The 25,585-nt window shown below is 46.3% G+C and overlaps 1 protein-coding gene across 6 annotated transcripts in view; it reads left to right on the top strand.

The window, feature by feature from the left end:
* The window catches only part of LOC126035833 (E3 ubiquitin-protein ligase TRIM36-like), a 30,573-nt gene extending 5,438 nt beyond the window's left edge, over positions 1 to 25,135 (top strand). The window contains exons 1-11 of one of the 6 annotated variants that reach the window (XM_049794832.1): positions 2,620 to 2,690; positions 3,749 to 3,983; positions 7,272 to 7,301; positions 12,245 to 12,588; positions 14,930 to 15,076; positions 16,146 to 16,241; positions 17,186 to 17,439; positions 18,089 to 18,213; positions 18,762 to 19,055; positions 19,350 to 19,647; positions 21,204 to 25,135. In XM_049794832.1, the coding sequence (XP_049650789.1) occupies positions 2,664 to 2,690; positions 3,749 to 3,983; positions 7,272 to 7,301; positions 12,245 to 12,588; positions 14,930 to 15,076; positions 16,146 to 16,241; positions 17,186 to 17,439; positions 18,089 to 18,213; positions 18,762 to 19,055; positions 19,350 to 19,647; positions 21,204 to 21,558 (2,205 nt within the window). In that variant the 5' untranslated portion in view covers positions 2,620 to 2,663 and the 3' untranslated portion in view covers positions 21,559 to 25,135. Of the gene's footprint in view, positions 1 to 2,619; positions 2,691 to 3,748; positions 3,984 to 7,271; positions 7,302 to 12,244; positions 12,589 to 14,929; positions 15,077 to 16,145; positions 16,242 to 17,185; positions 17,440 to 18,088; positions 18,214 to 18,761; positions 19,056 to 19,349; positions 19,648 to 21,203 lie in introns of those variants that run through there. The other 5 variants (XM_049794830.1, XM_049794834.1, XM_049794833.1 and 2 more) reach the window with 5 other exon arrangements.
* The last annotated feature ends 450 nt before the right edge of the window (positions 25,136 to 25,585 follow it).

Below are 25,585 nucleotides of genomic sequence, written 5' to 3'. Positions count from 1 at the left end.
GCTGCGTTGCTTCGCGCAGTAGGACCCCAACTGCATTGTGTAACAAGCGTAGGATTTTTATGGCTTGTTGAAAACCAGTGCCGCATCCTTCCTTTGAATTGTACTGACAGTTAATGCAAATGAGCGCTCGGGAGACTGCTGCGTATCAATGATTAAATTAACAAGCACATTTAACCTGAGGTAGGAGGGAAAATAGGATGGCAGTCCCGTCCCGTCCCCCCCCCCCCCGTTTCTGTCTTGTGCTCCTGTCTTGGGAATGCGAGGCACGCCAGCAACGCCTGCTCAGACGCTGCCTGCTGAGGGCGCAGGAGCAAATTATGAGGGGTGTGTTGTAGTATCTTGACACTTCCCAGGTATTACTCCATGTAAAAGGAGTCCCTCATTAGCAGAAGAGGTGTCCAGTCGTGTGGTGGAAACAAAGCAGAAGGGTAGCTCCGACTTCTGTGGCCACGCTGGTCTTACTAACCCCTTCTGCAGAGGCTGCCAACAGGAGCCTTTTCTGACAGTGGTTTGTGCTCTGACCTCTTTCAAGTACCAGTGATTCCTAAGTGCTGTTTTTTCCTCCCAGTACCTTAAAGCTAATGCGAATTTTGGCACTGCAAATGCCCTAGTCCTAGGCTGGGGGGAGGATCAGGATGGCTAGGAAAAAGGTGCGAGCGCAGAAGGGGGAGTTTTGCCGTCTGGAGGCCTTCAAGGACCTTTTCAGCCGTGTACCACCTGAATGTGGTGGAGGGGGAGGTGGCAATTCAAATCCTGCCCTAAAGTACCCTGAAGCCAGAGCAAACAGGCACACAAACAAGCTAATACCTTAATGATCTATTCAAGGATTGCTCAAAGAGTCAGCCGCAAGTCCCGGTGGTAACAGTAGTTGGCACCGTGGTCTGCCTGAAGGCTGTGGGAGGACAGGAGGAAAATACCTGCTCCAGGTTTGCCCACGCTAGGAACACCCTCCTCTGCTGGCACCTGCCCCTCTGGCATGAAGCGCAGACTAGTTTGCCTCGCTGCGCCCCAAAGACGAAACTTCTTCGCACCGCTTCAAAGGCGGCAGCAGAGCCAAAGGGGCTTTGTTTTGTTCCGCGGCTGGTAGTTCAACGTGGCTCCAAATCAACCACATCCAGTGTCAGCGATGGGTAGTGTGCTAATGTAAACAGGGGCTTAGCAAGAGCCACGTCTGCCTGTAACAGCAGGAAATTTGGGGATAGCTGAGGTGGTTACGGGATAATACAGTTATTGAGGTGCTTGCAAATCATTACTCAAAACGTAGTTGGAAGGCTGACAACTCAAGTCCTCACCAACCCGTCTCCCCATCCCCTGCCCCCCCCTTGGTCAAGTGACACGTTTCAGTTTGAATAGACGTTCTGTGCATTACCGACATTGTTGGAATCCTTTCAAGCAGAGTAGTCCGTGTCTTTATGAGGGTGGTTCCTAAAGTGAACGTGAAATCACGTCTTTACACGCGTTCTCTAGAAAGTTTTTAGTAGTCCTGGTCGTGCCAAACCCTCCGCTCTGTCTTCCCGATTGCCGAGTGTACTTTTCCATCCAAATTCCACGCCCAGGCCGCTGAAGCCCGGGTGTGACTCCTGGGGGTCACGACTGTGACCAAACCCCAAACAAGACACGTCCGGCGTGTTTGTTCTGTTGGCAAACAGAAGGTTCTGTTCGTTCTGTTGGCAAACAGAGGAAGGGTACCTCTGAGGGGAAAAAGGAACTTCTTGTCCCGCGGCGAGTCTTTCGGGCAGGCGAGCAGGTCGCATGCAGCGCTTGCCAAACTGACGGCCTTTCGGGCTCCCCCCGCTCCTGTTCGCTCGGCCTCCTTCCGTCGCGTAACGCAAGGACACCGCAGGCTCTTGCTCCGAGCTCCCCGACTAGCCATTCCCCCCTTAGCCGAACGCTACGGGAGGGACGGGCAGCACCGCGCGCGTCCGCAGCGGCGGCGTCCGCACCCTCCCGAGACCTGGAGCAGCAGCTGGGGAGGCAGAAGTTCTTCCGTTCGTCCCGGCCGGCGGTCAACAGCGGGGCGCTCGCTGCCCCTCCTGCCCACGCTGCGCGGCGAGGGCAGGAGGTGCGGGCAGCCGTGGCGCCCCCCCGCCCCCCCGTTTCGTGCCAGCTGCCGCGACGGCCGCCCGGTGCGCGCCTGCTCCGCCTCTGAAACGCGCCGGCCCCGCTCGCGTTCCCGTGCCCCGCGCACCGCGCCGTTCTCTCCCCGGGCGCAGGCACACGCCGGTACCCCGGCGCCGCGGCAGCGGCGGGGGGAGAGCGGGGAACGCGCTGGCCGCTCCCCGCCGCCGGGGTGGGCGGCATTATCCGGCGCCGCTTGGCCAAAGGGAAACCCAAATTAATTAAAGAGCCGCTTGTGCCCCGGCCCCGGCCCCGGCCCCGACTCCGGCCCCGGCCAGGCGGGGGCTGGCGGCGGGGGCGGGGCCCCGGCGGGAGCGGGACCGGCCCTGCGCTGCCCCCTGCCGGCCGCGCCGCCGCGGCGGGCGTGGCCGCCCCCGCGCCGCGCCGCGCCGCGCCGGTGCCCGGTGCCCCGCCCGCTCGCCATTGTGCGCTGGGCGGCGCCGTTGGCCCCGCCCGGCGGCCGGCACTCGCCCCCCGCCCCTCGGCGGGACGCCTCCCGCCCGACCTGACGGCGCCCCGCCGGGCTGGCAGCCGCCGCCGCGGGGATGGAGGGCGACCGGCTGGAGAGCGCGGTGAGCAGCCGGGGGACGCGGCCGCCGGGTCGGGGGCTGTCGCCTTGTGCCGCGGCGGGGGGCGCTCGCCGCCCCTCGGTGCGCGGCGGCGGCGGCGGCGGCGGCGGCGGCGGCGGCGGCGGCGGGAGCCCGGTCCCTGCCCCTGCCCGGCTGGGAGCGGCGCCGGCGGCGGCCCCGCGGCGCTGGGGGCGGCGGGCAGGGCTCGCCCGGAGGGCTTGGGACGGGGGCTGGGGGCGCGCCGGGGGGGCGCTCCCGCAGGCGCAGGAGTGAACGCGGCGCGAGTGCGTGGCGGGCCGAACGGGGAGGGCGCGGGGGGGGCGCCCCCGCCCGCAGCTTGGGGCGTCGAAGCCGGGTTCGGTTGCCGCTGGCTTTCCCGGCAGGTGCCCCGGGCTGGGAGCGCGGCGCGGCGCGGCGCCAGATGGCGGTGGGGTCGTCGAATTACGGCAGAGCTGCGCTGATCCACGGGCTGCTCTTTGTGCGGCGAATCATAGATAATAAATAAATAAGCAAGCAAGCAAGCAAGCAAGCAAACGGGAACGGTCCCGACTCGAGCTGTCAGCCGAGGGAAGCCAGGGCAGCCTCAGTCCTCCCATGGGAATTACGCGCCGGGAAAGCCTCCTGTTTAACCAGCCCGACACCTAAGCTCCTTTTTTCTCCCCGTCCCTCGCCCCCCTTGGAAAGCGAGCGAGCAAGCCGCGTTAAACGTGTGGACTCCTTTTGTTCGGAAGTAGGGCTGCTTTCCTTTCCCTAGGTCCTTGAGCGGAATTTAGACGGCTCCCCTCCTCTCCTTCCCTCCCCTGCAATGCAGACATGACCCGAGGATGAACCAGCGCTCGTTTCGGTCGAAACGAGCGTTGCCAGTGCCTCCGTAAGTGTTAACTGGGCTTCGTTCGCAGCGTCAACCCGGGGAGTGCTTCAGACCATCTAAAACTGGGCGCAGCGGTTATTCTGCAGAGCTGGGCTTTGGTGGCACGCAGACGACGTGCGGCGGTGCCCCACGTCTTGCTGGCTCACGTTTTCCGCGCTTACGCTGGTTTCTCCCTCTTTCTGTCACGAAGGTTACCATTAAGGGTATCGAAAGAGAGCTCATCTGCCCGGCGTGCAAGGAATTATTTACCCACCCACTGATCCTTCCTTGCCAGCACAACGTCTGTCACAAATGCGTGAAAGAAATACTCTTTGCGTTTGAGGACGCTTTTGCTGATGGAGGCTCCGAATCCTCTAATCAGAGTAGCCCGCGGATTAAAATCACTTCTTCTAGCCTGGACAGAATTGACAGGATTAGTAGATCAGGTATGTATCGGAATTTTTGCGTGTTTTCCTGACTGATTTCGTCCGTTAGACTGATGTGAGCTGAAGGGTATCTGTGGTGGCAAAATGTCCTCCCAGTACTCCTGACGTGGTTAAAGGGGATACTGCAAGTCTTGTTCATTCTGTGGCAAGAACAATGGGAATATTTTTCAAGGAGAGTGCACTGCATTTCAGAGATAGTAGACTTGTCTTTGTGGCATCCTGTAAATCTCTGTAACCATTGTGTTTGTTTATTTCACCTACAGCGAGATGCAGTAGCATCATGTTCCATAGCGTCGAGATGTAGATTTCAGCAGTTTTGTTGCCTGTCAGAAGTACTGTGGAGGTGGTTCTCTCAGGTTTCGGCCAGCCTAAATTCAGCAGTTCCAACCGGCCAGCCTAAATTCAGCAGTTCCAACTTCCTTCTGAGCCTCTCCAGACTTGGCAGATGATACCTTTGTCCTGCCCGTTCCATTGTGCTTCCAACAAGTCCTTTTCCATAGGTGACGATCGTTGCATGGTTGCAGAATTGGAGGGCAGATGACCGCAAGAAAGACGACTGCACCAACAGTCTCTTTCAGCGGGCTCTGCTCGAAGCTTTCGGGAGCGCGTAGCTGCAGGACCGCTCAGGCTCTTTGTGCTGTCACGCTAGAAAGATTCTTACAGCTGTCTGTGCAATCCGCGCGTGAGTTGATCCGCTTTTACGCAGATACGATGTCAGAAGTACTTTTACGCAGATAACGATGTCAGAAGTACTTTTACGCAGATACAGCAGAAGTACTTTGTGTGTGCTGTACTTGTTGGAAGAAACCTTGGCTTGGCTTTTAGGCTTCCTTCTGACATAATTATCCACTTTAAAACCACACTCCACAGTGCTCTGGAAGAGTCACCCCCAAGACAAACCCTAAAGCTGTATCTTGCATTTCATATGTTACTAACATTCATCCTCCCCTTCCCAGTTTTCAAAGTTCAAATGTTTTATTTCACCCGCTTCTTTTAAACAGCGCCCGAGTTGTTCGTACTGGTGCTCTTTCAAATCAGTTTGACAAGCGAGTGCTGTGTTTGCTATCGCTTGGCTGGTTGAGGCTTACATGGTTTGGGGCAATCCCCAAACCAAGTGGCTAGTTATCTTCGTTACGGTCCTATTTTCTGGGCACGGGGTGCACAGCCCCACGGTCGCTCTTGAGCTCCGCGTACATTTCAGCTGCTTTCTGAGCCCTTTCTAACGGCAGCGTTAAGTTTGAACGGAGAGAGCCCATGGGTGACTGCCTTCTCCCAAATCCAAGTCTATTCCCTTTTTTCCTCAGTAAGCATAATGTTCTGGGATGGCATTGGGCGCGTGGACCGAAGCCGTCGCCGGTTTCTGCCGCAGCTGTCCGATTTACGTTTTTGCAACGCGGACCTTGGAGCACCAGGCTGGGTTCCCCGGGGAGCGGTGGATGCGCCGTGGGTGACGCCACCTCCCTGTGAGAACTGGGGCTTGTGAAGTGTGGGAGAATCGGACGGGCTTCACACGGGGAGCTAACAGCCCCCCCACGCTGCCTTCAGCAGCCTAAGGGAGGCGGTAAATCCTTTCTCTCTGGTCGAAAGCTGCCCTCCAGCTTCCTCCCCGTCGGGCAGTAGAAATAGCGACGTAGCGTGACTCGGCCCGCACGCGGTGCTGCGGCACGGTCTGCCCGCTGCGCGGAGGAGGCAGAGCTCCCTTGGGAACCTGGCATTTAATTACCACTAGATGCGCAGAGTTGAGTTCGCAGTGCTGCCATAGCTGTTGGCTGCTCTTCTTGCAAGGTTCAGCATTACTGCTTGTGATGCCCTTAATGAGAGGGCAAGAAAGACCCATTCCTGGCACTCCTGCCCACCCCCCCCCCCCATGCCCCCATACATGCGCACAAGTTGTGGCAGGGTGGTAATCTTTAAAGCCACCGTGGTCCGCCACCATCCCAGCAGACTGGTGGGAAGTTACGTGTGTTATCTCCTCATCTGACCTGCTAGTAGAGGGAGATAAATGCTTTGCTGAAGACTTCATACCTGTTTGATGAGTAGCGAGAGAGGGTTGAGACTTGGAAATAATGGGCTTTCCCCCCTTCCCCCCAAAGAGTGTTGGGCAGATGCACATCACAGGAAAATTAGCTTCTCAGACAGTTCAAATTTGCAAAATGAAAAGCATATGGAAATGGGAGCTTTAAAGAACACATTTGGACATTCAGGTTGTACTGTCTTTGTTTCTAATGTTACAGGCATTATAGCTCCATTGCGATGTAGGGTGTGAGATTTGCTCTCAGATGTTTGGTACCAGTAACGTTCAACCCGCTTACATTCGTACAATTCTCGTCTTGCATCTGACGTACCCATGCTGTGCATTGCCTTTCTTAATCCATTTTGTGATCCGTAGGGCAATTTGTAATAAAACAGCTCCATAAGAGAGAAAGCATACAAGAAAACATCCAAAGTGGGGCCTCATGTATGTAACCAAAAAACCACTAGAATTTCTGGTAAGCTTAATGGAGGGCACGTCGCTGTCGAGACATTATTGTTATATTTGAAAACGTATACGACACCTTCCTCCCGCTGTGGCTTTTTTCTTTTTCTTTATTTCACTTAAGGAATCCCTGCTATCTCCATAAGGAGTATCATCTATTTAAAATGAGTTTGGCATTTAAGTTCTTGAGGTGCCAGAAGGAACTGCTCCATGTTCCGTAGTTGTTGCGCACACGCAGCTTGCATTTACAAATACAATTTATCTTAATGTAAAAAGGCCGGAACTGGTAGAACTCTTTATTTTTCAATTGAAACGGAGTGCGTGTGCTTCTGAAAATCCGATGTGTTGGTTTAAACCCCCCCCCCACTGTTTCTGTTTTATATAAAATAAGTTTCGATTAAAAAAGAATGTTGCATAGAAAATGAAAATAAGGGATCTTTCTTATTGCTAATCCATCTTCTGTAACGTTACTGCGATTACAATGTTGGTGTAATTAGAGTAAAGCATGAAATGTGGTTGTGTTGACACTTGCGCAGCACTGACTGATAACGCAGAAACTGAATGTTTCAAATACCTCTCCATGCACCCCCCGCCCCCCAGTCTCTTCTTTGTCCTTTTTTCTCTTCTGCTTAAATACTACAGTTGTTTCATGTGCTAGGAAATTAAACATTCTTGCCTTTCAGCCCTGCAGTAGTGTAACAGCCACAGGAGAGAAAACAGTTGATGCTTTTCGTTTGAAAAGCATCATTTCGTAAACCAATGGTATATCTCCTTTTTTCATTTCTAAACAGCTTTCTGTTCATTGTTCGCAGCCTCACAGAGGAGGTCTTTTGGGTGGAGAGGTAGAAATGCTTCCCTTCTTGTATTGGCTAGAGATAGTCTAGCATTTAGATCTCAAGTTAAATATTGCTGGTTAGCATATAGCTTTTTGTCAGTGGTCAAGTCCACAAAATGGCTTTTGCGGTGAGCAAAGGTACAGCAAATGACTTCTGTAAGGAAAGCTTTTCATTCTGTTTAACACTGACTTAAAGGTCAACTGGACTGGAATTCAGTTAAGGGTTGGATTGTATTTTTTTTTTTCTTGTCTGTATGCATGACTGAATATACATTGATGGGTACAAAAATGCACGTTCCCTCTTCCCTTTAAAACAAAAACCCAACAGTCCCGGCCCGTGTGTGTCGTCCCCCCCGCCCCATACTTTTTAATTTTCAAGAGTTTACATGCTCAAGTTTCAGTTAAAACTGCTGTCTTACTGGTAGTGAAGTGTAATTATTAGACTGATCTTTGTAACATTGAGAGGTCATGCTTGGCCATCACTTTTAAATGGAAGGTCATACTGGTTCTTCATTATACCCGAGCCTGCTTAATTTGATAAAGAAGCAGGTTGAAGTTTACACCATGTTAATCTGAGTAGGTAGTTCTGGATCTGGCAATTAAGCACGGCACATCAATATGCGAGGAAAACTAAATATTTCAAATTGATACACTTGTAGTGTTTGGTATGCTTAGTGGCACAGTCGGGTTGAAGGATAGCCAGTGTCTCTTTGTTTTAAGTACATCTGATTTCCAAAACTGAGCTAGTCTGAGCATCTCAGCCACTGTATGGGCTTGTTAACATAAATACTTCTCTTTTTTCTATGTGATGCTCTGTCAAAAACAGGAAAAAAAAAAAAAAAAAAAAAAAAAAAAAAAAAAGCCCAAACCTCCATGTTGCCGTAATATTGACAGGTACATGAACAATCCATAGAAATACTGTGTCCTTCAAGAAAGTCGTGAACTAAGCCAAACACAAATCTGGATTTCACACTCAGTGGAGGACAAAGCAGCTAATCAGAAGGGGAAGTTTAAATTGGCTCATTTGAAGACTGAAAGTGTCATAAAACAAGGATACCGTAGGACACCGGCAGAGCTCTTGGAAAGCTGTCCTTATCTGCTTTTTTTGCAGAAAGCACCCTTGATTTGGGGAAGATCAAAGTATCTGAAAATGACATTTTGCAGCTACTGACTTCTCTCACATTTTTTTTCTTTTCTTTCTTCCTAAAAATTTGTCCAAAAGCATTAACCGAGTCAGGGGTTGGGGGTAGCAATATACGTTTACATTTTTAAAAATTTTTTTATGAGAATCCAGTTGACTTTTAAAATCTTTATTCTTTAAGCTCTCACACATTTAACTTCCATGTCTTCCATAACCATAGAATTCTGGTGACACTGTTTACTTGGAAAACACAATTTTATCTTTAAGATGTCTTATCCCTTTGCAAACCATCAGCTGCAGGTTGGGCTTTTCAACATTTTAAGTGTTGGTACCTCTCCTTGGGAAGAGGACATTTAAACATTGCCTTTGTGTCTAGACACACTTAAGATTGCTCTTTGACTTGGGTCTTTGCAATCTATATCCTAATATTTGTGAGTTTGAGCATTAACATATGGTGTGCTAATTTTTGTGCTCATTTTTTAGTTAAGCATTGAGCTGTTCATTGCAAGTGGAGCAGTCTGTCTACAAACCACAGTGGAAAATTTCTTGTGATGATTCCTAATAGTTTGCAAAATACATACTTGTTTGTTGTAAACCAGATTGACAAAGTGTAAAAGAGAATACGGGGAGGAGCTAATCTCTGAGCCGCACATCTAATATGACTACAAAATCCATGGGTTTTGCTGCTCTGTGGATTGGGGGCTTTTTTGGTATGTAAGCAGAGTTCAGTTTTAGCAAACTGGACAGAAGGCCGATAGGAAAGATAAGTCTTGAAGTAATTTAGCACTTCGTCAGTGCTTTCTTTTTAAAATACAAGCGTAGAAATCCTGTGAGCAGAAAGCAGAGTAATTCTTACTGCATCTTAATATTTTAACACTCGCCAGGCAAAAAGAGGATGTTTCCATACTTTAGATGTTGAAGTGGCAGAGCATGCCAAGACGTTTGGCAAGTAAACTTCCAGGGTTTAAAATAGGGGAAAAGAACCAACCCTAGGCTCTTAGAGTGCTGTCAAAGAAAAGGGATGAGACATCTGAAGGTGCACAGGACTTCCTCGATACTGGATTGCTTTCCGTAAGCAGAGTGTCGCCAGTCTTCACAGAGCATGGCTCGTGATGACGGTCTTGTGTCAGTCCACCACGGGCAGAATGAAAGGCCTCCATTGGGGTGCAGGTGAACTCGCCTTTGAGTTAAACAAACACCCCTTCCACGTTTGAGCCGCTTGGGCCAGACTTCAAAAGCATGCTACTGGATACGAATTTCAGATAGTATTTTTAAACTTGACCACTGCACCATGGTTTTTCCTCTTGTTATCCTTCTTTGTCATTGCTTGCTCTCTGCTACAGCGCACTGCTTGTAGGCAGTCCCTGTACACTGTATCATTATTTTCTTAGTTTTAGGAAATGTAAGTACTCCAGATGCCTTTCTGTAGCCGTTGACTGCATGGTGCTGCATGCAAAATCATCTTTTTGTTCAGGCCATTGTAGAAGTTTGTGTAGAAGATCTCTCTGTGTTCCTGTGTGCAGTGCTAGCTTGGAGCATACATTGCAAATACAGTTTGTGTTTCACTGCTGTGGCTGTGCATTGCATGTGTGTGTGTTGCTGCGTATGCCAAGTTACAGGTACTGCAGGACATACAGTTTGAGTAATTAATTCACATCAAGTAAGTACTAAAAAAAAATCATAAAAAAATATCTGTGCTTCCCTTGGCCAGAGAGTTCTATACCAGTGGCTTTTGTCACCCATGCTGTTCTGTAAATGCAGTCTAGTTGTTCTGCTCAGAACCTACAGAAAAGCATGAGACCAGCTGAATTTGAGACTGCCACCTTGTACACACATGCTCTTTCTGTGGGTTCTTAGCTGGCAGTCGTGCATAACCACCATGGGATACATGCCAAAGATTTTTAAAGGAACTGGTTCCTTATGGAGTGTTGGTTCGGGCTTTTTGAAGAGACTGGAAGGGTCGTGATAGGAAGGGAGGTTTTGGATTGTTGGGTGAAGCAGCCACAGGAGAGCAGCACAAGGCAAGTGTCTTTTAGATAGCAGCAAAGGACACTTCGAAAAGAAATGAAGCACTGACATTTCTGATGGGAAGATCTAAATACAGACTAAATACAGATGAGAACAAATGTCCCCTTCTGAAGAAGAACCTGTTTCAACACTAAGAATTCAACTTTTAAGTCATACCTCCATTTACAAATGCGTTAGTTATACCAGCGTGCAGTCCTCTCAAAGGGATCTTAAAACCACACCCCGGCTACAAAGAATGCTTTTTTGTTTCTTTGCAAGGAGAAGCTGAGAGGATACATGTTAAGCCTAAACACTGGCTTGCCCTGCTTCAGAAATACCTAAAGGGCTCTGTTTGATAGTTGTGTCCTGTGGGTTCATGAGTGAGATACGGGGATGCACTCCCTGTTTGATAGCCTCAAGAACGTTACCCTGTAAATCAGCTTTTGGGTCTGTGTGAGCCATCCCCCTGAACAGGCTCCAGAGGCTCCTTAGGCTTGTGGCTTTACCTGAGCCTTCGATCCCTTTATTTTGGAGAGGAGGGGAAATTTGTGCGTAGCTGTTTGGTAGGAGTGCAGTTTCTCTGCTGTGTCCTTTTGAAATGAAAAGAGTTAGATGTACCCTGTGTAACCATGCAGATACGTGATTCCGGAGGAAGGCCATGAAGATGATCAGAGGGCTGGGGAACCTCTCCTATGGAGACAAGCTGAGAGAGTTGGGGTTGTTCAGCCTGGAGAAGAGGAGGCTCCAGGGAGACCTTACAGCAGCCTTCCAGCACCTAAAGGGCGCCAACAAGAAAGCCCGAGAGGGACTTTTTACAAGGACATGTAGTGATAGGACAAGGGGTAACGGCTTTAAACTGAAAGAGGGTAGATTTAGATTGGATGTAAGGAAGAAGTTCTTGACTGTGAGGGTGGTGAGGCACTGGAACGGGTTGCCCAGAGAGGCTGTGGATGCCCCATCCCTGGAAGCGTTCAAGGCCAGGTTGGATGGGGCTTTGAGCAACCTGGTCTAGTGGAAGGTGTCCCTGCCTATGGCAAGGGAGGTGGAACTAGAGGACCTTCAAGGTCCCTTCCAGCCCAAGCCATTCTGTGATTCCCCAGCTGAAGGTAGAGGAATCTCTCAGGCGTAACCATCTCGGCATTGCCTTTGGTGCGCGGGGCTTACTTAGCAGCCCTCCTTTATCAAGGCCATTCAGCAAGGGCCAAGTCAGCCTCTGCGTATTTTGACTAAATGATTTGTCTGGGATTTCATACAGGTAATATCTAGTTCTTTTGTTTTCCTCTTTATTTTTAGATGGTGCCTCTTGGGATGAGCCAGATAAGCTCAACTCAGCCAAAGCAAACTTGAGGGAGCTCAAAGTTGCCTATATTTGTATGGGAATAACTAGTCTCACAGTGGAAATAAGCATCTTTCACGTCAATATGTTACGAAGCTGTTGCTCTCTATATGGGCACCCAGTTAGCCTAAAACCAGCTGGTTTCTGGAAGGGTTTGTGTTTAGTGTTTTGAAAGGCTGCAGCTTGAGTGCATCCAAAACTAGGTGAAGAAGATAGGGTTGGAACAGCTAAATTAATCTTAACATAGATTTAAGTTTTAGAGCAGTAGTTTGCAACGTCCCCTGGATTCGGACCTTACACTACCTTGTGGTGGCAAATGTATTCTCTTTGGCTTGGCAGACTGCATATGAATTGGTATTGTACTGGTTTGGACGATGTGCTACAATAGTTCGGAATTGGTTCATAAATTCCTGTGCTTCTCCCTTTAAAATCTAAACCTCTTCTCTTTATGCTCCTCCTAAATCAGGATTTGGTGTCTACACAGGCAGAAAACGCAATTCACTGACTCCTCGATCGAGTCTATTTCCTTGTCCGGGTTGCCAGCGGGATATTGATCTCGGAGAACGTGGCATCAATGGCTTATTTCGCAATTTTACTCTGGAAACCATTGTGGAAAGGTACAGACAGGCAGCCAGGGCAGCCATTGCTATTATGTGCGATTTCTGCAAACCTCCACCTCAAGAGTCCACAAAGAGCTGCATGGACTGCAGTGCAAGCTATTGCAATGAGTGTTTCAAAATACACCATCCTTGGGGAACTGTGAAAGCCCAGCATGAATATGTAGGACCAACCACCAACTTCAGACCCAAGGTAAGGATACCGTATCTTACAGAATTTGGGTTGTGCCATTCACATAAAGCTTCAGACATACCTGTGCAACGGCAGTCGCTTTTTAGGACCGTTATTGCTTTACTGATTATTGCTGTTATTTATTGAGCGAACCCTAAGCTTTTGTTCTTGTTGATGATGAAGTGGTTGTTGTTCAAGAGGACACTGAGAACATATTTGAAGGGGACTCTAAAAATAAGGATTTCTTTACTTTGGGGAATGGATTGTGTTATTTGTGATTTGGGTCTTTTTTCTTTTTTTTTTTGGAACACTTAATGATCTTGAACATCTAGAATGACAGTGCTTTTCTCTGAAAGTCGGGTTAAGGAGAATGCCTGTGTGCCGAAACTTAAAAAACCCCAAAACAAGTGGCCTCCCCCCTGCCCCCTTAAGGCAGGTTGCCTTTGGATGTTTTGTGTCTGAACTTGATCCATCACAAAGCATCTTCTTTCTCTTCTTCCTTGCGTCTAGCAATAGCAAAAGGTGGAGTTCAGGTCTCTGTTGTTACTACACCCTGTTATTTTTTTAGCTAGAGCAGAAGAGAAAAATGTAATGGCAAGTTTCCTACTTTACATACTGCTGCTGCTGCTGCACTTAGACAATACAGAGTGATTGCAAGTTCCGTTACCTTGTTTCTCCTGCTAAGTGTGGTGCAGAACATGGCAGTGTCTGTGGCCAGTGACCTTGCTGGAGGTCCCACAAATATTGGAAATGCTGGTGTTCAAAGAGTCCTGATTAATTTTGATTAAATTAAGTAGATCTGATTTAATGGGCAATGCGTAAGAAACTCTTGACTGGTGGTGTACCTTCTTTCTGAGGCTGGAGAAATTAGAGCCTCAAAAGTTAGCGAGCTGGCAGATAGTGAACTTCTAGAAGTCCACTTGGTGCCATTTTTCTTGAGTCTAACACATTCATTGTAGTTAAGAACAAGCATGTGCTTGGTGTGCTTTAAAATGCACTAGCACACAGCCGTCTTTGTGAAATGTCCCTTCATTGGATAAATGGGTAAGGTAAAGGTTTGCATGCTGTCTTCCAGCTCTTGATCTAAAATGCTGTACAGCTCCTTAAAACCTTTGCTTCTATGTTATCTAAACCCTCACCGCTGCAAAGCTGCTACGTAAAAACACCAAAGGCATCTTGTGATCCTTGTGTAGTCATAAAGGTACCATGTTGTTATACTACATGCAGACTGAATTTGGGTTTAAAAGTCAGGAGTTGAATTCTGTTGAAGCAGAGCAAAAGGGGGAGAAGTGGTTAAACTGAACTTTAGTGTGCTCTTGTAGAGACTTTTTTGAGGACTGTTTGAGCTTAATATAAAGAAAGAAAAGTGCGTGTTTTTCATTGCACCGCATTGTTAAGACCTGAGCTGAATGCATGGAGTATTTGCTGGTCACCTGAACAATGTTCCCAGTCATCACTTTAATTTACAACCAGACTGGAAAGCACTTTGTAACGTGTGTGGTGGGGATAGGAAAAGCGCATACTGGGCTGATTGTTCTTGAATTTTGAGAGAACTAGACAAGGTAATCTGCTAACCTCTTCTGTCTCCAGCTTGCAGGCTGTCATTCTGGTTTATACGAGGTTTCTGTTAGGTGTGACTATGCACTGCTGTGGAAAAATTCCTTCTACAGGCTAAGAGCATGACCGCAGTGTTTGGAGATGTCTGCCTGCACAGCCCTGTGTGTGTATGTTTTGCAATGCTGTTTAAGCTGTTGCTGGAATTAGCGTTCAGCATGAACAACTCGTAACTGGAGTCAGACAGAAAAATTGAAACACTGGAGCCTTTTGTCTTTAAAATGACTGTGACTGGTGGTGGTGGCTGCATTTTGTTTGTTGCTCCAAGAGCAACAGCTGTGTGGCTGATCAGAGTCCAGCTTAAACTTAAATCATTACCATATTATGGCAACTCTTGCTTTAAGAAACACTTCATAGCTGTTTCAAGAGATGCTGGCATGGACGCGGTTAAATTTGACAGGGTGGGTGTGTTGTATGTTGCATTTACAGGTCTGAACAGGAGTGTAGGGAGTTTGAGGCATGCAAACAACTTCAGGGATTAGCCACAGGGTTGATTGCAAGATAGAGGCTACATGATGTGTACACAGACATTGCCACAGGTTTACTGACTGTAAACCTTGTGAAACAGTGTGCTCATCTGCTGGCTGTCACTGGCATGGCCACATATAAAAGGTGGAAGATAAACTGAATATAAAAAATTCACTAATGAAATCAGACACTGCTGTGGGATGATTGAGTGGTTTGATGGCTTGTTGAGCACCTCAGTTTTTGGAAGTACCCCTGCATTCGCTCTGCTCTTTTTTTTCAGATTTTGATGTGTCCAGAACATGAAATGGAGAGGGTAAACATGTACTGTGAACTCTGCAGAAGGCCTGTTTGTCATCTTTGTAAACTGGGTGGATGTCATGCAAACCATAGAGTAACAACCATGAGCACTGCCTACAAAACCCTTAAGGTAAAAGTAAATACTGTTGGACCTGGCCTTAAGAAGGGGAAGAGTACTGAGCTTCTGGTGTAAGGGCAAACTCCTTCTGGCAGGAAGCCAGGACATGTGTTTAGAGGACACTGAACCAGTCATGAGGCATGCTGTTGGGCAGCACCTGTTAATGTATATATTAGTGTGACATAGTGCACCTCTGAGAAACTGAACTGTATTTTCTATGAGGCTTGAAACATAACCCCTTAAAAGTGCTTTCACCTCATTTTAGCCGACTGTACAGCAGTACTGAGCAATGTCGAAGGTTTAAGCACTTACTACTTTACAGTCTAGCATTTTGAAGGTAAATGTCCTTGTGGCTTGGGTTAGCTGACAACTTTAGAAGCCCTCCTGAAAAATTTGCATCTGAAGTTATCTGTTGGGACCTTGTATAATTCTGAAGTTGCATAGCTGTTCGTTCCCTAAGCACAGTACAACAGGGAAGACTTGCAGACATTGCTTTGTTATTAATGATTTGCTGCTACCTCCGCTTCTTTCTTTTCTTCCTCTCTTGCTCACAGGGGAAAAAAAAAAGGAAAGACCAAACCAGCCAGCCTTGTGCTCTTTGGCCTCCTTGACTGTTTGCAAGGCTTTTCCTGTACAACTGTTACCTCTTGCAACTAAGGAAGTGCAGAGACACTCCCAAGTTCATGCTTTGAAACACTAATTTTTCTAGCAAATCTGACTACAAATGAGTTAATAACTAACAAGGCTTTTCTGTAAGTTTTAGTAGTGTCCTGAAGCCTCGTGTTCCTAGCCTAAGAGAAGGTGACTCCTGTGGCTGGGGAAGAATGAGCCAGCTGAGGCTGTTGCCTCTTGTCCTTAGAGGCTGTGCCCTCAGTCTTGCTCACAGCAGTGGCCTGATACCCCTGTGCAGTCATCAGAGGTCACCGAGCAATTCTCCGCAGGGTTGCTGCTCGTGACTGGTGGCAGGCTGCTGTCCTTTTAACTAGATAAACCGAGCACAAGTGGGATGTTCTGCCTGCGCCGGTGGTCAGTTTGGGTGGGATACCCTTATTCTGCCAGTTTGCTGGGTTTTTTTTAACAGGAGAAGCTTTCAAAAGATATCGAGTACCTCATCAGTAAGGAGAGCCAGGTGAAAGCTCACATCACACAGCTGGATCTGCTGCTGAAAGAAACAGAGGTAAGAGTGGCTTGTGGGTTGTCTGGGGATGGCCCTTGCAGGGACACAGCAGGGACTTGAACTGTCTTTAGTGAAGTGTTTCAAATCCTTTGGGGTTTTTCAGTTAGCCAGTAAAACAATTTCTGAACAGTTTGTGTTAGTCCTGAATCACACACGGTAAGACCTAGTCCTGACAGCATGGGAAATTTGGGCAACATACAGATACAGAGGGAAGTTAAGTTTCGGGTGCTGCTGTAAGTTTAATTGAAATAAAGCTTATTCGATACCTTAACCAAAGAGAGGTGGGTTAGACTTACAGCTCTGGTGTATTAATGGTGCTGCACAATTTACACCGTCTGTTTGCCTTGAGGATGTTGCAGGAAAGTCAGAATTAAGGGCAAAAATCTCCCTGCAGAGGAGCCAGAGCTGGGAGCTCACATACAAGCTGAAAAACGCAGTGGCAGAAATTGCAGGAGTTCTGGCACTTGCCTTTATCTTGACAGAGATTGTCTTCGTACTTTGTAGTTCCTTTTATCCAGGGCACTGGGCAGAGGTGGCACTACAGTTCTGAGGGCACATGTGAGAAACTGGGCTGGACACCCAGTTGAGGGTGATTGGGGAAGGTGGAAGAGCACCCAGCTCTTGGGCATGGAGATTTCAGAGACTGACCTGCTTTTACAGTGCTTTTCGATGAGCTGTTCAGACAAACGCTGTGCATAACTCAAGACGTAATCAGAGGAATACTTTCCTGGTCTTCCTTCTCTGTGTTAAGATAGTAAATGCTCACTAGCTTGGGTGCAGTGCTGATTCCATTTTCAGTGCTGAGGAGCATAACAAAGCTCATTAGTCTTGTCTGTCAAATGGGTGACTAGATTGCTATGATACCTTGAGCAACCTTAGGTGTGTTCCTGTACACAGTCACAGTGCTGTGGACTCTGTCTAAAATGTCTTTTGTTCCCTCCTAGTGCAACAGTGAGAGAGCTAAAGAAGAAGCATCTCAGAGTTTTGAGAAATTATCTCATGTCCTGGAAGAGAAGAAATCTGCAGCTCTTAAGGCAATTGAAGCCTCTAAGAATTTAAGGCTGGAAAAATTGCAGGCGCAAGCAGAAGAATATCAAGGGCTCCTGGAAAATAACGGCCTTGTAGGATATGCTCAAGAAGTGCTTAAAGAAACTGATCCATCTTTCTTTGTTCAAACAGCAAAACAACTTCATGTCAGGTATCTTAATTATCTTCTGTTTGAGGTACAGGCACTGTTCCAGGATGTCGGGTCAGTCATGCTCTTTTGACGCCTGCTAGCAAAGTATTGAATGCAATACCTTGTATTGCAGATGCTCAGGAGATGGTCCTGGTACCATGCAGTAGAAATTACTACGTGACAGAGTGCGTTAAGGAACAGCACACAGGAGGGGCTCTGTCCTGCGACAACGCCTAGCCTTGTTCAGTAGGACTGCAGTGGAAGGGTAGCCCATTCAGCTCACTGACACATTCCTTTGCTCAGAGATTGTATTGGGTATTTGCAAGTTAATCTAACAGGTCTCTTCTGGCTTTAAACTCTTTGATCTTAATGGTTGTTCTCTGTTAGTGCTTCACACCTGTGTTGTTCTTTGAACATAATGCCCCAAATTGTTACAATGCTTTGCCAGCTGAACAATTACCTGTTCCTTATATTTACACTGATCTACAAAAACCCTTTAAATTTTGCATTTGAATTCTGTCTAGAGAGACAGAAATTTCTGGGAGGCATGAGTGAGTACATGAAAACAGAACTTTTTTTAAAGCAAAACCTAGCATTTTTGCCTTAAGGAATGCAGACATGTGAATTCCCTTTTCTCTCTTCTGCCATACTTCTGCTTCTGTGCTTTCAGAATCCAAAAAGCTACTGAATCTCTGAAGAACTTCAGGCCAGCAGCTGAAACTACTTTTGAAGACTTTGTGGTGGACATAGCCAAGCAAGAAGACATCCTTGGTGACTTGGCCTTCCATTCCAATGGTAAATAGCGAGAGCATCAGGTCTTTCTCGAGTTACGGCTTTAAGGGCTTCTCTGGAAAGAGGCAAAGCTTATGCAGGGCTGTAGTTGCAGAACTCAGTGTTGTGGCTTGTGTTGTCCCTTCTGTCTCCGTGATCCACAAGGCATTGCCTGGTACCAAGGCTAACTTCAGCTTTGATAAAGAAGCTAAGATGCCATTGCATTCAGTACCAGTTTACACTGGCTTTCAAAATATCGTAATTAAATAATACTAGGTCTTCCGAGAAGCTTTTTGTTGTATGAGAGAAAAAACTAATTTTTTACATGGTTTTTTTTAGCTGCCAGCAGAAATAAGTAATACAAATTTCAAAGTAAAAACAGAAAACAGGGGATTTATTTAAGTGCATGAACAGAACCATCCTCGTATGCACTCTTCAACTAGGCAGATCAGATTCAACTCGCACACACGCAGTGCTATAGCCACTCAAGAAAGGGCTTGTGTTGTTAACTCTGAAACAACGTATATCTGAATTTGAGATTTTTTTTTTCTCCTGAATCTCTGGCATTCCAGGTCTAGAAACACCAGAAATCGATGAAGAGCAGAGCAGAGTCTACAACAAAGCTCTGATCAGTTGGGAACGCCCTGGGAAGACAGACACAGCTGATACCTATGTTCTTGAGTATCATAAGCTTAACAGAGAAGAGGAGAGTGCGACGTGGCAGGAGATCAAAGTTTGCAGCAAGAGCAAAGTAATATCTGATCTTGATGACAACAGCAGCTATGCCTTTAGAGTTCGAGGATATAAAGGGTCCATCTGTAGCCCTTGGAGCCAAGAAGTTATTTTGCATACGCCTCCAGCTCCAGGTATTGGATTTTCTTACGTCGACCAGGTGCTGAATCCATGTCTGTCCGTGTTAAGAGCTGTAGGTGGTTTCCAGTAGCTCCCAGACTTCTACTATACTGTTACTGGTTGCATAAATGTTGAGAAACACTGTTAACAAACAGGTTAAATGGGTAGCATACTGAGGCTTGCATGACATTCCTGGTAGCCTTTAAAAGTGAGAAATTCTAACACCCGTGTGACTTAAAATGTAGTTTATAAGCACAGAAGGTCAAATACTTAACTAAGAGGAAATTTTTGGGGATACTGTTTTTCAGTTTTCAGTTTTCTTTTTGATGACAAATGTGGGTACAACAGCGAACATCTCCTGCTGAACCCAAGAAGAACCTCTGTGGAAAGCAGGGCTGGATTTCCTCTACTGCTGGGATCTGAGCACATGCAGGTTGGATGCTACACAACCCTGGATTACATCATTGGTGACACTGGGATTGCCAAAGGGAAGCACTTCTGGGCTTTTCATGTGGAAGCCTATTCCTACCTGGTGAAAGTGGGAGTTGTTTCTAGCAGCAAGATACAGAAATTGTTCCATAATACCCATGATGTGACCAGCCCAAGGTAAATTCCAGACTCTTGCTTAATACATGTTTTATGTAAGGAGATGGCTTTTTAAAAAATAAAGTAAGGGTGAGTCTGGTCTCAATTAGTACAGAAGGAGAAGCTAACCAGTGGAAAGTGGCTTGAAGGATATGGTGTAAGCAGGTTGTCCTGTTTATCCCCTACTACTAGTAGAAAGAAATTCTAATTATCCAGAGTCCTATTTTCTTTCTTTTTGGGAAAGAAATCTTTGGGAAAGAAATGTCAAGATACATCTATAGGGATGTAAAGCCAGAACGTAAAAAAAAGCTGTCAGTTGCGAGATCGAAGCAATGCTTATTTGTCAATAGTAAGACTCTGCCTTAATTCCCATAGCATACTGGGTTTGGCAGCCATTCAGAGGTACAATGTTCACTGTGCATATCTGTGTAACTTTGCTGTAGCTTGCATCATGGTGGATTCCAAGTCACTGGCTTATCCCAGGCTATAAGCTTGCTTACAGTGCTGGAGTGCTACTGAGCACAAGCCAGAGTACAGTGGACAAACCAGCAAAATGATCTCCAGCTCTCAATTACAGTTGTAGTAAGCCTGGATGTGTGCAGGAACTGCAGGCTGGGAGGCTATCTCCTGGGAACTCTTAACTTTTTCAGGAATCTAACAAATGTATTGGCTTCCTCCTGTATAACATAGTGAAAGTGTAAAAATGCAAATGTCTTGAGCTGCTTAAAGTCAGATGGAGCCTTTTTGCAAAGTGAGAAATTAGATCCTGATTTCCTGATTTCTTTTTCCTTATCCACACGAATATCTGGAAAACTTTAGCTGACACACATCCAACTTGCCCCCATACACCCCAAACCTGCACACCTAGCTAGGGATTGTCTGCACAGAAGAATGCGTGCTCCTCAGCTCTGTCTTCATCTGGGGACAGGAGTAGGGGGAAAAGCATGTAAACTGAACAAACCTAGCTACAAACTTTCCCCAGTAACCAGCTGGGGAACAGGGGTTCACGGAAGCCTCCAGGCAGAGCACTTTTAAAACCCCAACAAACAAACAAACAAACAAACCCCCAACCAAAACCTGAAACCACTGCTTTTTGTATTTTGAGATTTGAAGACAATGTAATACAGCAGCGTCATGGAAAACTCATAGGGCAACAGTAATGTGAAATGTATTTACTGGTGCTGTTTGAGATTACGTAAATAAAGTTAAACGTATGTTGTCTGTAATGATTAGTCATATTTGCTAAATTACTTCTCAAGTTAACTAATTTACCTGTAGGTTCATTAATGATTGCCTAGCATGAGTACATTTAGATACATCCACTCCTTAGTAAAGCCTTCTGTGGCCTCGTCCTCAGTAGTAGTGTTTAGCTGTTATTAATTGTTTGAGGTGGCCCAAGTAACTGTTCTCCACCTACTAAATTCATCTTCCCTCCTGGCTTAGCTATATTTTTACCCCACAAGTTTTTGTGGTTGATAGCGTGGTGTTACCTCTCATACAAAAATGTTTTCTCCAGTTCACATCACTGATCCCGCTTCAGAATATGACAAAAGCAAATGGTTGTTTTTCTGTTCTAGATACGAGCAAGACAGTGGCCATGACAGTGGGACTGAAGATGCCTTCTTTGACTCATCGCAGCCTGTCACACTAGTCACTTTAGGCATGAAGAAGTTCTTTATCCCCATGACACCTGCTTCCCCCAAGGATCCAGCAAGCAGAATCCTCCCCCTGCCGTCGTGCTTGGGCATCTGCCTTGACTGTGACAAAGGCAAGGTGGGGTTTTACGACGCAGGTAGTATGAAATGCCTTTATGAATCCAAGGTGGACTGCTCTGGCATGATGTACCCAGCATTTGCCTTAATGGGTGGCGCAGCGGTTCATCTTGAGGAAGCTGTCACAGCAAGGTATGGGGAGTACCACGATGACATCTAGTGCAGTAATCCCTTCCCATTGCTGTTCTGAGATGGAAGATGAAAGCAGAAGAATTCTACCTTGGTTTTCAGTCCTGATTAATTACATTCTACCTACATGTTGCTCACAAGCCTCTGGGCCATGCTTTTTTTAAACAAACAGTCCAGACACTTCCCACACCAGTGGGAAATGTTCTTCCAGGAACTCTCCTGCCTTTCTTGTGATCTGTGCAATGCTGTTATCTGCAGACTTTCTTCCCGGGGGGAAGCAGGGAAGGAGTTTGACTAGCAACCAAAATTACTCTTCGGGGGTAGAAATCTGCCTTTTATGTAACTTAAACCTACGTAGTCAGTTTTCCATTGAATGAAGTCAAAGCTGACAGCACGTGATTGCTGTTCTCCTTTTAAGAAATCTGCCTGAATACCTCTGAAGGGTCAAATGTTTTCCAGTTAGCCCCTGAGCACCGGAGGCTGGGCCTTTCAGATCGAAATAACATTTGCAAAAATACAGTATAAAGCAGGGAGAAATCAGAACTGCAGCTGAACGTTTAGGTTCTCGGCACATTGCTGGTTCATGTCCAATTTTTCATCCACCAGGATCCGCAAGCCCTTCTCTGCAGGGCTGCTCTCCATCCCCTAGCCTGTACTGACACTGGAGACTGCCCAGACCCAAGTGCAGGACCTTGCATGTGGCCTCAGTGAACCTCATGAGGTTCACATGGGTCCATTCCTCAAACCTGTCAGGGTCCCTCTGGATGGCAACCCCTCCCTCTAGCAAGTGAACTGCTCAGTTTGGTGTCATCTGCAAACTTGTTGAGGGTGTACTCGATCCCACTGTGTTGTTAATGAAGATACTAAATAATACTGGTGCCAGTACAGACCCCTGAGGGACACCACTCATTACTGGTTTCCACTTGGACATTGAGCTGTTGACTGTAACTCTTTGGACGTGGCCATCCAGCCAGTTCCTTTTCCATTGAACAGTCCATCCATCAAACCCATTTCCCTCAAATTTAGAGGTAAGAATGTTGTGGGGGATCTTATCAAAGGCCTTACAGAAGTCCAGTTATATGACATCTGTAGCTCTTCCCTTGCCCGTTGATGCAGTCACTCCATCACAGAAGGCCACTAACTGAGACAGGCACAATTTGCCCTTTGTGAACTCATGCTGGCTGTCTCTAATCACCTCCCTGTCTTCCATATGTTTCAGTGTATCTTCCAGGAGGATCTGTTACGTGATCTTACTGGGCACGGAGGTGGACTGCATCTGTTTATAGAAATCTACATAAAAAACCACTTGGGTACTTGCACTGTTAACTTGTGTTGTGGAAAAATAAGGATCTAAAGTGAAGGATGTTTCTAATACATACTTGGTGCTTTCTAATTTGGGGATATGCTTTCTAATTTGGGGATAGTGTTGCATCTTGATGAAAGTGTGTGAAGTATGCTTACTAAGTACATGTATACAGCTGTGGAGTTATGAAACGGGACCTGAAAATCACAATACACTTTAATGAATGTAGGTCATAATGCAAAACCTTTGTGTGCTTTGCTGTCTGAACTGTCATACTGATCTGACCTGGAGTCCGTCCCTCACAGTGTCCTCTCTCGTAAGCCTCTGTCAGAAGAAATTGGCAGAAATGGTAATTGGCAGAAATGTCATCTGCGCCAAGGTGTGCTTGACAGCCCTTTCGGGGCTAGAAAGGCCCAGCAAGGGCAACTTCTTGTCTGGGCCTCACCTGCAAATATTTCTGCCTCAGTAAGGCTGTATGGAAGTATGTTCCACGCCTTAATTGTATGCTTGTGTGAGAAACACTTTGATGTCCCAGGCGGCAGGTGTGAAGGAGTGGATATCTTCTGAAGCTTTATCCTGCAGGAGAAATAGCAAATTGTCCCTCGCTAATTATTCTTTAGGCCATTTCTTTTTGTAATAGATGGTTATCATAGCCGTTCTGTCCCATTATGCCCTCCCCTTCATGTTTCCTCTTGCTGAGGGAAGCCATTCTGTACTGGTGAGCATCCTGCTGCCCTCCTTTCTCCTCTTGCCTTCTGACACTCTGTTGCTGTGAAGGATGACAAAATTCTGGGTTTTCCTTTTTTCCATAGTTCTAAAACCATATTTGCCTTTTTGGTTGATACCAAATGTTAAGGTGACATTACAAAGTTTCTTCTGCAGTGTTTTCCACGCAGTCCTGATGGTGAGTTGTAAACAAGTTGTGCACATACAGGGTTTCTCCACCTTGTGTGTTATTTTGCATTTGTTAATGTTGAATGTCATCTGCTTGTTTACTTAGTCACTTAGTCCTGAGGGCCTCCTGCAGCTCTTCAGTCACTGCTAGAGCTGAATGTTCCTGAGTAGCTTCATAGGTAACACAAACGTGATCATTTTTTTGCTTGCTTTTCCAGATCGTGGGGCAACTTAAGTTGTAGGGGGACGCAGCAAATCTCTTTCTGCTGTTAAAATTTATTGTTCCTTCCACTTTTTTTCCCCTGAGTCATTCACTAAATCATGATTAGCTAGTGAAGCACTGGAAACTTTTACATGTTAGTACACTCTGTTGAGTAGATGACTCATGTTCTTGTGTGTGTGAGCCCTGTAGTAGGATAAACCCAGGAGACAGGATTTTCTCTTCAGTAGCTGTGATTTCTCCCATTGTATAATCACCATTTGTCCGTTCATCTACCAAACCTGGTAATGGCTCAAAGCTATAGATTACAGGGTTGAACTTTCTGGTTTTTGTTTTTGCTAGACCAAATCTCCTTCCACAGACAAATGTACCATTTTTGATTCCTCTGTTTCAGAAATGGGTCTAAGTTAGAGGTTTTTGTCATGGTTAGCACTCCACAGTTCCACGTTTGGATTCTTTATAAGCATCTGGACCAATATCACCAGGCTTTGGCCTTTCATTACTTCATGGAAATATTAATAAACTGAATACTCTATCTTAGAATGAAGACAGTCTCTCAGACTCATTTATTTTTTAAAAAAGATTAAATTTTACTGATTTGAGAACATAGAAGTGAGAAATTAAAGATTTAGGGTTTTTTTTCTACTATAGCTTTACCTTACATTCGTTTGAGATGTGCTCTGCTATGCAATTACTTATTCTACTGGACAGAGACTGACACTACCTTAAACATTTATCCAATCTACCTTTTGATATGTCTGTTTGTATTTCTCTCATTCCGAGTTTAAATGATTTGGCTTTTGGTGTTACTTGAATATTTAGGATGGATTCATTACAGTACTCTGTGGTGCTTACTCCAGCTTATTAAATAACACAGTCAGAGGCACTGAAAACACCGTCAGATTTTTTCCACTGCAATGGAACTGCCACCTTTCAGAAGTACAGTTTAGCAGTACTTGCCTGTCCAGATACTTATTTTTCCAGAATAAGTTTCTTCCTATGAAACAGCACTTTACAATGTAGGCTAAGCTAAGAATGGTGTGGTATTGTGTGGATCTTTGTGCAATATAGCTGTTTGGTGAGTACTGTGTGATTTGCAAAGCTCCATGCAAGTGTGAATCATGTAGACACTTTCAAGATATCTAAAGCTTTAACAAAAAGGCCTTGTTTGAAAATATTCTGAAATGTAAATGTGATGTCTTTTTTCTTTTTTAATAAAAGCTGAAAATACAGTAGCTTGGTCATTCACATTATTACATCCCAGCTCTGAACTACCCCGGTTGAAATAAGATTTCTTAGAATAAATGACACCAGGTGACTTGCAGGGAGAAAGCACTGCTTTTGGTTCTCAAGTCTGCTCATGTACCCGTACCTCTCATTTTAGGAGGACTAAAGAGGCTAGTTTGGACCAACTGCCACATAACTTTTACTTATGATGCTGATGTTAGCAGCTTGGCTGCCTGAGGCTCCCTCTCTAGGCCGGGGAGGAAAATGTGTGTCCAGAAGGAACTTGGCTGTTGGGGATTTTCAAGGGAACCTACTCATTCCTTAATGGAGGAAGCAGATGGTGCTTAGCTCTCCAACCAGAGCAGCCCAGCTGAGAGAGCTAAGGTCAGTTGGATGGACGTACCTTGCTCTGCA

Source organism: Accipiter gentilis, chromosome Z, assembly GCF_929443795.1.
Source record: "Accipiter gentilis chromosome Z, bAccGen1.1, whole genome shotgun sequence".
In the NCBI taxonomy this organism is placed as follows: Eukaryota; Metazoa; Chordata; class Aves; order Accipitriformes; family Accipitridae; genus Astur; species Astur gentilis.
This window is presented reverse-complemented; position numbering and strand designations above follow the sequence as displayed.